General features: G+C 33.5%; 2 protein-coding genes across 5 annotated transcripts; one reads left to right on the forward strand and one right to left on the reverse strand.

Moving 5' to 3' along the window:
- The first annotated feature begins 830 nt into the window (after positions 1-830).
- LOC109802837 (dihydrolipoyllysine-residue acetyltransferase component 2 of pyruvate dehydrogenase complex, mitochondrial) lies at positions 831-6,567 on the forward strand. 4 transcript variants are annotated; one of them, XM_020364237.3, is made up of 19 exons: positions 831-1,012; positions 1,092-1,185; positions 1,329-1,399; positions 1,558-1,652; positions 1,767-1,807; positions 2,363-2,418; positions 2,500-2,574; positions 2,670-2,762; positions 2,932-3,177; positions 3,281-3,353; positions 3,528-3,625; positions 3,899-3,984; positions 4,063-4,138; positions 5,251-5,318; positions 5,404-5,470; positions 5,570-5,665; positions 5,755-5,857; positions 5,958-6,053; positions 6,159-6,567. In XM_020364237.3, the coding sequence occupies exons 1-19, from the start codon at positions 974-976 to the stop codon at positions 6,227-6,229; spliced, it is 1,644 nt and encodes a 547-aa protein (XP_020219826.2). In that variant the 5' UTR covers positions 831-973; the 3' UTR covers positions 6,230-6,567. The 4 variants fall into 4 exon arrangements, with proteins under 4 accessions (XP_020219826.2, XP_029127906.2, XP_020219824.2 ...); XM_029272073.2 differs by having other exon boundaries at positions 1,561-1,652; XM_020364235.3 differs by having other exon boundaries at positions 832-1,012; positions 1,764-1,807.
- A 2,478-nt stretch (positions 6,568-9,045) lies between these two features.
- On the reverse strand, positions 9,046-10,026 carry LOC109802567 (mitochondrial import inner membrane translocase subunit TIM23-2). The gene has a single exon (XM_020363979.3). The coding sequence runs from the start codon at positions 9,875-9,877 to the stop codon at positions 9,335-9,337; it is 543 nt and encodes a 180-aa protein (XP_020219568.1). The 5' UTR covers positions 9,878-10,026; the 3' UTR covers positions 9,046-9,334.
- Between the last annotated feature and the right edge of the window lie 301 nt (positions 10,027-10,327).

Raw genomic sequence — 10,327 nt, forward strand, 5'->3', positions numbered from 1 at the left:
ATTTTTTCTCTTCATTTTATTTTTTCTTATAATTTCACAATATTTTTAATTTTTAAAATTAAATTATGAAAATAATTTATAAAACATTATAAAATCATTTTTTTTTGTAGTTTAGAATTAAAATTTTAAAAGAGTGTTTAAGATATCTTTTTTTTTTTTTATACAAAAAAAGAGAGTACTTTTTTTAATAAAAGAAAAGAGAGTTGTAAGAAAAAAGACACATGATTGTTTATATAAGGATAAAAAATTAGCACATTTTTTTAATTTTAATTATAAGTAATATATACTTATTTTCATATGCATTAATGGCTTTTTTTTTTTTTTTTTTGCTTTGGGTTTTAATTAATGGCTAATTTTATTTTATAATCTTTAATTTTTTATGAATATTTTTTAATAAGATACTACCTTTTTTTGTCAGCTTTGTCAGCTTAATAAGACACTACCTATTCTAACTCAATGTAAGTTCATGCATTCGTCTTAATATTTATTTGCCAAAAGAGTTGTTCCTTCGATTACGGGTAATATAATTATTATTTAAATAATTTACGTCCATCTATATTTTTAGACTAAAATTTAGATTTATTAAATTATTAATTAAAATTAACTACTTTTTATTAATATTTTTTTTATGTTAAATTGATGAATAAGTTATTTATCCTCTTATATTAAATATTAAATATTTATTAATTTTTATTATATTCTAAAATTAAAAATTGAAAAGAGATTCTAAAATTTTATTATATTTAAAATTTTTATTAAATATAGAAACAGATAGTTATTTATATATTAGTATTGATAAAAGAAAATAATAAAAAGAAAAGAAGAAAAGTAAAGGCAGAAAAAAATAAATATTCTGGGTTGGTATGCTGCGGTAGCTGCCACCATGCCATTTGCATCTACTTGATCGGATCTGCCACGGAACGAACCCTAACCTAACAAATCAACACTTTCTTCATCCAAAATCTGACCCATCATGCCCTACGCATCTCATTTGCTCCATCACTCTGCAAAGGTTACTCCATCAATTGCTTCCTCTTCCAACCATTCATCATTTTCATGTTTCAATTCAAACATATTTTTATTTATTTCAGATGAGGAATGCTTCCAAGTTGCTGCACCATGACCGTGCTCTTCTCGTTCGTTGGTTTTCCGCCGATGCTCAATCCTCCCTCGCCCGGAATCGCGGTACTTGCTCTCTTTCTCCTTTACCCATCACCTGCACCTCAATTCAAACCCGAATTTCGATAAATTAGGATTACTGTGTTCGTGGAGGCTGTTCCTTGAGTTTTATTTTCTATATTTATAACTGTAGTTGGTTATTTGCTTAGATGTGTGGCAATCTCGATTCCATGAGTCTTCAACAAGAACTGTCTCTGAACCGGCCGCCTCCGGCTTTACTGTGAGTAGAGCAAATTTACATGCCAATTCAGCAGTATATCATAGCATGTTTTTTCTGTCTTTGCTATCTCCATTTCTTTTCCTTGCCTACTCTATTGCTTTTTACCCTTTCTGCATCATGCTAACGTTTTCAGCTGACCCAAATTTTGTTTTTCATAGAAGCGCTCATTTGGTGGACAGAAGAGAAGCATCTCCATGGCTACCAGTAAAAGGGGTTCCATTATTGGGTCTCGGTTCAATGGACAGATTTCACAGTACGTCACTTTTATGTTAGACTTTTTAGTTTCGTTTTCTTGTTTTTGCCTTGCTTCAGAAGGAGATTGGCAGTAACTTATTTATTTTCAATCAACTGTGCCCTCCAAAAGAAGTTCACAGGTGCTGTCAAGGAGGTGCTATGCCTCAGCCTCAGGTACAGCTCATGGTTCTTTGGGGATGTTAATTTTATTTGCTCCGAGTTTTTTGTTGGGATTCCACAAAGCTTTTCAAAATGTTCCCTATTGTTGATTATCTAATATATTGTGATCTTCCATTTAAGGGTTACTGATATATCTAAATAAGTTCTATGTCTTTTGAGATTTCATGATTATAGAATATGGATTAGATGAGCAGCCTGGTTAAATTGTTCACTAGTGTCCTTGAACTTGGGATTGTGCAATTAGGCCTTTTTTAGTGGAGATTTTGACATCATGCTGTGGTTTATGCTTCTCTATTATTTATGTTTTGTGGAACCTTGTATCTGCCCGTTACGTGAATTGCTATGCACTTACTTGATTGATTGTTACCTAAAAATATGGCTTCTTAGATACAGGAATTGTATCTTTCCAAAAGTTACCACAGTTTTGCACCCCTCTTTAAGCCTTCCTTTTTCTTTATCTTTTTTAAAAGAAAATATGTTATGAGACTATCTATTTAAATAATAGTGTACGTATTGATTTCATCACCAACACTGGTGAATATATTTCAGATCTCCCCCCACACCAAGAAATTGGAATGCCTTCTCTTTCACCTACAATGACCGAGGTTTCTACTTTTTTCTGAATCTTATGGTATTGTTGTACAGTGGGTCATGGTTTGTCCTAAATGATTCCCTATGATATGCAGGGTAACATTGCAAGATGGTTGAAGAAAGAAGGTGATAAAGTCTCTCCTGGTGAAGTGCTCTGTGAAGTTGAAACTGTATGGTTCCTGTACCAGATTTAGACTTGGCTTATAAAATACCACTATTAAGATTCTTATGTGAACATTGACATCTAAATGCATTTCATATGAAGGATAAAGCCACTGTTGAAATGGAATGCATGGAGGAAGGTTATCTGGCCAAGATAGTCCGTGGGGATGGGCAAAAGGAAATTAAAGTTGGCGAGGTATTGAGATCTTCTTGCTCTCCCCTCCTCCTCTCTTCTTTGGAAAGGACTTCTTATTCATTGTTCCACTTTATGTCATTGCCTGAAAAAAAAAATTTGCTTTACTTAACTAACTCTAATGACATATGAAAGGCATCAGCATTGGTAACATGAAGAATTTCTTTCATAGGTAATCGCCATAACTGTTGAAGATGAGGAGGATATTGCAAAGTTTAAAGATTACCAACCTTCAGCATCTGAACCAAGTGAGCCACCTGCCAAAGAAACATCTGCCCCACCTCCACCAAAGAAAGAGGTGGTAGCAGAGCCTGCCCGAGAACCTGAGCCAAAGGTTTCCAAACCCAGTGCACCATCTTCATCTGGAGATCGCATATTTGCCAGTCCTTTTGCTAGAAAGTTGGCTGAAGAGAAAAATGTCAGTTATGAATACTGAAATACATTGTTGAAGATCTTTCTGTAAAAGAACTAAATTATGCCATTTTATGGCATTCAATAATCCATTTCCCTTGCCAATGTAGGTACCTCTCTCCAGCATTAAAGGAACAGGACCTGAAGGGCTCATTGTCAAGGCTGACATTGATGATTTCTTGGGTATAAGTCCATCTTTCTATATATTTGTTGTATTTTATACATGTTATATTGGAAGCAGATGCTTCATTGCTATGCTAGAGAATTCCTCTGTCTATCTCGCTCAATCTAGGATATTGTGTCATACTTGGCTGATTGAATTGATTATATTATAACCTTTTGTACCATCTGATGCAGCTTCTGGTGCTAAAGAAGTTTCAGCATCCTCAAAGGCCAAGGTTGCAACGGATGCAGCATTGGATTATACTGACATTCCTATCTCTCAGATACGGAAGGTAATTTATCATAGTCATCCTGAAATTTTATTAGATGATACTTTTGTTCCAACCATAAATCAAAGTCCATTTTTTGAACCATGTCACATGAAGTTTTCAATTTCATGTTAAAATAAATTTTGTATGCTTCTTGGTATTTTTGCTCATATTTACTGGCACTTTTTATTTTATCCTTCCATGTGTTCACTTTTATGTAATGTTCTGATCTTAATATATCATGTGTAAGCATGGATTATTATTATTATTTTTAATAAGATTATCCATTTCTTACAGATCACAGCTTCACGGCTATTATTATCAAAACAAACTATTCCTCATTACTATTTAACAGTAGATACGTGTGTTGACAAACTCATGAGGTGAGTCTCTATTGTCAATATTAAATAGGTTATTTGTCATACAGAACATTTATGATAATCAGAACTCCTTTTCTGCAGTTTGCGGACCCACCTCAATTCATTGCAAGAAGCCTCTGGTGGGGCCCGCATATCAGTCAATGACCTTGTAATCAAGGTATTGAATTTTTCTTTGGCAATATATCTGTTCTTGTAATTTGCATATTGTCATCCTTCTATCTTTTGTTTTAGTTTTTTAATTGGTGTTTAATAAGTATGGAAGGACATCATCATATCTAATGAATATATTAGTTGAATGCAATGGCTGCTAAGATCATATTGAATGACTTTCACTTGCTTCTTGTTAGCTTAGAACAAAATGACAGTGTCACTTGGACAGATTTTTCTCTTAGGGACCACTTCTGTCTTTATTTGGCCACACTAGATCGTAGACTCTTTAAATCCTTTTTAGTAATAACTTACAAAATTAGAGACCTTCGTGAATTTTAGGTTTAAAAAATTCATAGAGCATTACATTAGCATGTGTGCCCATTGTGAATGGAAAAGTTAAGTCTTTAATTGGGGAATGGTTATGGCTAAGATCTTACATTGACTAGGTATATGGCTAAAGTATTCCTTATAATGACTTGGACAATCCTCCTTCCTTGAACTAGTCTATTTTGGGTGGAGTTAAACCAATTGGTTTTCAATTTTAATAAGATATCAAAGTTTGGGCAATCAACAAATGTCCAGCCCAACAAAGTTCATGATGCTCCATATGTTCAATCCTAGGCATGACGGGTGTGTTAAGATCCCACATTAGCTGACTATACGGCCAAACTACTCCTAATAGTTCTTGTAAGGCTTAATCCATTCTCCATCCATTATAATAGTTCAAAGTACTCCCAATAATTGGTGCTAGTTTTTGGGTGTTGAGTTCAGGCACAACCCATTCTCAATTCTATATTTCTATTAGTTCTTTTGGTTATGAAAATGCAGTAGTGAAAGTTATTTTAGCCTAATGTTGTTGCATCATCACCGCTCAACCTTGAGAGGGGGTTTTCAGTTATCTGAGCTGCAATTGTGGCTCAAAATTCGTGTCTCACAAATCACACAAGAGACCTTTTTTAACTTAAACTGCCAGTTCTATGTAGGAGATATTAACTATACATATTAACTAAGTTTCATGCATGGGCTTGGGTAGTTTGCATTAGTTCATAAGTTCAAACCTCATTGCCAACATTGTAAAATCAAAAAATTAGACTAGTTCTATGCTTGTGTTTTTTTCAGGCTGCTGCTTTGGCTCTCCGCAAAGTTCCTCAATGCAACAGTTCATGGACAAATGATTATATTCGCCAGTAAGTCAACAATTTTTTATGTAGTATTGTGATCAAATTTTTGTTTTCCTTTAATTGTAACATTTTTTATTTTGTTTTGGTGCAGGTATCATAATGTGAACATTAATGTTGCTGTGCAGACTGATCAGGGGCTCTTTGTTCCAGTCGTCAGGGTGAGCACTTACCTCTTTCTAATATTTCAGATACAATTAAACTAAAGCCTTTATTCCAGTCACAGGTCCTAACTTTGACCTTGTATTCATAATATATAGGATGCGGACAAGAAAGGCCTCTCTACAATAGGGGAAGAGGTCAAACAATTGGCAAAGAAAGCCAAAGAAAACAGCTTGAAACCCCAAGATTACGAGGTAATTGGAGTTTAATGTGCATTCTTATTCATCTGTGAATAACTACCTCTTGGGCTGGTTTATGAAATTTTGGGTTGCTTGCACTACAGGGAGGTACATTTACAGTTTCTAACCTGGGAGGGCCATTTGGTGTCAAACAATTCTGTGCAATCATCAATCCTCCTCAGTCAGGCATTCTTGCAGTTGGATCTGGTGAGGACATTTTGATTACCTTCCCTTTTTATTTTGTTTATGAACTGCAGTCACTTTTCTCTTAATGATTATCTTCATGCATTGCTGACTACATGAGCAGCTGAGAGGAGGGTCGTTCCGGGTTCGGGGGCTGAAGAATTCAAGTTTGCTTCCTTCATGTCCGTGACCCTAAGCTGTGATCATCGTGTTATAGATGGTAATCATTCTTAATCCGCTGCTTCTTATTCTTAAATATGTTGTAACTAAAAACTATGATTGTTTTGTGGTAAAACATGTTAACAATGCATTTTGTTCTGTTCAGGTGCAATTGGTGCCGAATGGTTAAAAGCATTCAAAGGCTATATTGAAAATCCAGAATCCATGTTGTTGTAAGAAAGAGAAGGCTCCCATGACGTACTAAATTCCTTTCAAGTGATATTGTTAGGCGGGGGATCAGATTTTGTTCACCTGGGTGTTTCTTTATGACCCATTTGGGTTTGTTTGGTTGTATCCCTGACTAATTTTTTATTCAAGTGTTTAATCACTGAAAATAAATTTTGCAGATTTGTAATTTTTTTAATAAGAGAGGGTAGATGAGGCATTTAATTTAAACCCAAAATTTGTGCTCTCACAAGAGAATGCTGCCCCTTGATACAAACAGATGAGTACGCAACATTTTCTTGGTTAGATGTTGCAAATATTTTGAAGAACGCATATTTAATTTCTTATCACCCTCACTTTCTTGTTTATTTAGTTAGCCTTAATGTGATAGCAAGTATTGTCTTTCCAATTAAAATGCTTGTATGTGACTTTATATCGCAAAAATGTTAATAAATTAAACGTCAATCAGACCCTATATAAATTATGTTTTTGTGTTAAAGATATGCCTTTTACGAACTCGGTTTGTTTCAGTTTTAATTTATTTTATTTTGATCAAATCATGGATTCTTCCTTAAGATATAGTAAAAGCAGCCAAGCATTGTTTAATTACAATTTGTCATACATATAATGTTAAGTTTATTAACTTTAATAATAATAGCTATTTTTGAAGTCATTACAATTTTTGTTTAGTTGATAATTTTTAAAAAAATATACATAAAAACTAAATTGTTATTCCTTATTTTATAAGGTAAATTATATTCTTGTGTTAAAATAAATGTAACTCCTAACAGGATCAGTTTTCCCCTCTCTTCGAAATTTTCATCATTACTCAACTAATTTTTGGCGCCCTATCATTAATTTTAATACTTTTTAAAATGAAATATTTGAAACAGCTCACTTGTAAAATGTTTTACAAACATTTGTTTATTTTTTTTCTTCTAAAATTTTAAAGTCATCAGAAGGTCAAAATTAGTTGTCTGAAATATTGACTGTTAGATAATGAAAAATACTGTCTAGAAAAAGTTAGTTGACGATAAAATGGACAAAAATTTAATTCAATATCTCAAAAGGCAAGTGAAATATTCTAAATAAAAATGATAACTTTAACTCGCAAGTTGAAAAAATAAAAAATTCTTTCGAACAATGATTATTTCTGCATTTGACATTTATCCATGAGTCATGACACTTTTCTTAGAGCTGATTCATGACACTGTTAATCACATTGATTGATAATTGTATATAATTATGTCTATGTAATTAATTATATTTACATGTATAGTTAATTACATGACAATCAATAAAATAACCTCGTATTAACAGGTTATGAAACAAAATTAACCATCAAATTTTAATAATCTTATAACACTATTAAAATATATCAATAACCGAATATTGTTATATTCATTTACCATTATACTCGGATTTTAGATTCTTGTTATTGTCATTGTAATTTTAATGAATGAAAAAATATATTTATTTACTTTTTTAATTATTTGAAAAATTAAATTAGTCATATTTATATTATCTTAACTATAATATTGATATAAAAACATTTATTATAAGAAATATTGATTAATCCTTATTAAAAATGATGAGTACATACAAAGTGAATATCTGCTTCCAACATAATCTATTTCATACCTAAGATAAAGATTTGAATCATAAACATTTTAATTAAAAAACACAACTTATTAACTAATATGATTAATAATTTACGTATATAACTTTAATCACATGTGACAATGAATATTAAATACTTGTATGACAATGAATTACTATTAGACATTTTAATAATCTCATAATACTATAACTATCTATCAATAATTTTATATATTCATATTTATATTTATTTATTCTTAATAACTTACAAGACAATTAAGTATATTTATAAATGCAGTTAACCACATGTTCGGATTAACGAAACTTGAATGTAAATAGCTAATTTTTGAATTCATCTAGAACCATAATGCTGCACAATATAAAAATATAATTAAATAATAACTGTTGAAATAGTATTGACTATTATTTGAAAGAATATATGATGATTTTTTTTCTTTGGTTTATTTATTCAAATTGTTAATCATGGTTAAAATACACCGATAAATTTTACACACAACTTGAAAAATAGTGAGAATTAAAGGGGATAAAATCTGCCAACATACGAATCATTGCTGTGTCATTTCCAATATATGACTACACAGCTTGACATCAAGTTGAGGGCGTTGCATCGCAAGCAAAACTTCATTTCATCTACATGAATAACTTTGCCATATGCTCGATCAAATTCCCCTTCTAACTGTCGGTTTAATTACGAATCCAGTTTATCATAACCAATGAATTATTATTATTGTCAAGCCACTCAATAACAGCAACAGGCAAACTCTAATAATCAACTCAAGCAGGCATGATTTTCGAACAAACAAGCATTTAAACATAGTAAACATCATCACTCTAATAACCACTCCACTCTTGACCCTCAACTGCTTCTTCATGTGCCTATTGAAACATAACATAGTAAACATCATCACTAATTAAGAGCTCACATGATATAATTAAAAGCCATTGTCAATTTTACTATATAACCTTCAAAGTACAAGGGTAAGGTGGTGAACCATACAAGCAAAACATCACACAAATTCACCGAAGGGTAGAAAAATCCATCAAAACTCCATCCATGTTAAATTGCCAACAATCATTTCCACGGAAAACTAACAACACCAAAGCTAACAAAATCGTTTATATATTGGAAAACAAGTGCAAAAAAATAAAATCTACCAAACAAAATCATATACATCTAGCTAAGCCCATCACATAAACAGAAGAACAAGGAAACACAAAAATTACTATTTTTAATACTATAATCCATATCCAACTAATAAATATTCATCACAAAATGACTCAACAAATTACACATTGAAACCGTTATGGGATTCCACCAAAACTTTGCAACCCGCAAGACCCTAGTGCCTTCAACAGCAACAACATATAGGATATAATATAACACACTAATAATCTACCCTATTACTTAAATTAACCTCAATTATCCCTCAAAAATTGATAAATTATAAAAAAAATTGAAAATTTTCGTGTCACGCACAAACCACGTGACGATCATATTCATATAGGCACATATCGTTTCAGCGCCTGCTTCCCCGCCACGGCGACTCCGACGAGAACGCCGCCCAAAGCTCCGGCCACCGCCGCCGATCGCACCCCTCTCGCCGCCCGGTACAGCGCGCCGGTGCCGAGCCCCGCCGCCACGCTGTTCCACACGTCGTCGGCGTCCCTCGCCGCCTCGATCCCGCTCTCGATTCCGGCGTAGAGCAACCCTAATATCCCGACCCGGTTCCCCCAGGCCCGACCCGAGTGCCCCGACGCGTTCAGCACGCGGTTGATTCGGAGCTTCGCGGTGTCGCCGGACTCGAATGCCCTGACGCCGTCGACGAGGCCTGCGGTGGCGCCGCCAAGGGCTCCGGCGAGGTAGCCGCAGCCGGTGTAGAAGGTGAGGTTCTCGCCCCAGGAGCGGCGCGTGCGGCGGGCCTCCTCGACGAAGAGGAACTCCGGCGAGGTTGGGAGGTGGTAGAGGTTTTGGATTGGGACGTCGAGGTCCTTGTAAGGGTTGTAGGTTCGGGTTCGGGTTTTTGGTTCGGGATCGGACATGGCGAGAGGTTTAGGGTTTAGAAATTAGGGTTTTGTGGAATGGAGTATGGAGAGAAGAGAAAGGAAAATAGCGAAGGTTTTGGTTCTAAAAAACCGAACCCTCAGATTTGCGAGAAACCAAAATCCAAAGACAAAAATAGTGTGTTGTTGGGTTTAGAATCTTAGAAAAATAGATTCGAACATTCGGTTGGACCATGAACAAATCAGAAGAGAGATTTTGAATATTTTTATTTTTAGGCAATATAATCTTCACAAAAAAAAATTGTTTTGCTAATAAAATATTTGAAAAAGACATATGTAGATAATTATGTAGTATTAAAATTTAATATAATGTTTTTATTAATAAAAATATTAATAAGTAAATTTTATGTGATAATATTTAAAAAAAATTTTAACAAAATTTAGATATAATAATTAAAATAAGATTTTTAGATATTATGGGACAAAAAA

This window comes from Cajanus cajan, chromosome 5, assembly GCF_000230855.2.
Source record: "Cajanus cajan strain Asha chromosome 5, NIPB_CcT2T_4, whole genome shotgun sequence".
Classification (NCBI taxonomy): domain Eukaryota; kingdom Viridiplantae; phylum Streptophyta; class Magnoliopsida; order Fabales; family Fabaceae; genus Cajanus; species Cajanus cajan.

Bases quoted from the DNA above. Each gene is read 5' to 3' on its own strand.
- LOC109802837 (XM_020364235.3), top strand. From the start codon at position 974: ATGCCCTACGCATCTCATTTGCTCCATCACTCTGCAAAG. The intron at 3,354-3,527 runs GTATAAGTCCAT...CATCTGATGCAG, and splicing joins TGACATTGATGATTTCTTGG to CTTCTGGTGCTAAAGAAGTT. The intron at 5,858-5,957 runs GTGAGGACATTT...CTACATGAGCAG, and splicing joins CATTCTTGCAGTTGGATCTG to CTGAGAGGAGGGTCGTTCCG.
- LOC109802567 (XM_020363979.3), bottom strand. From the start codon at position 9,877: ATGTCCGATCCCGAACCAAAAACCCGAACCCGAACCTACAACCCTTAC.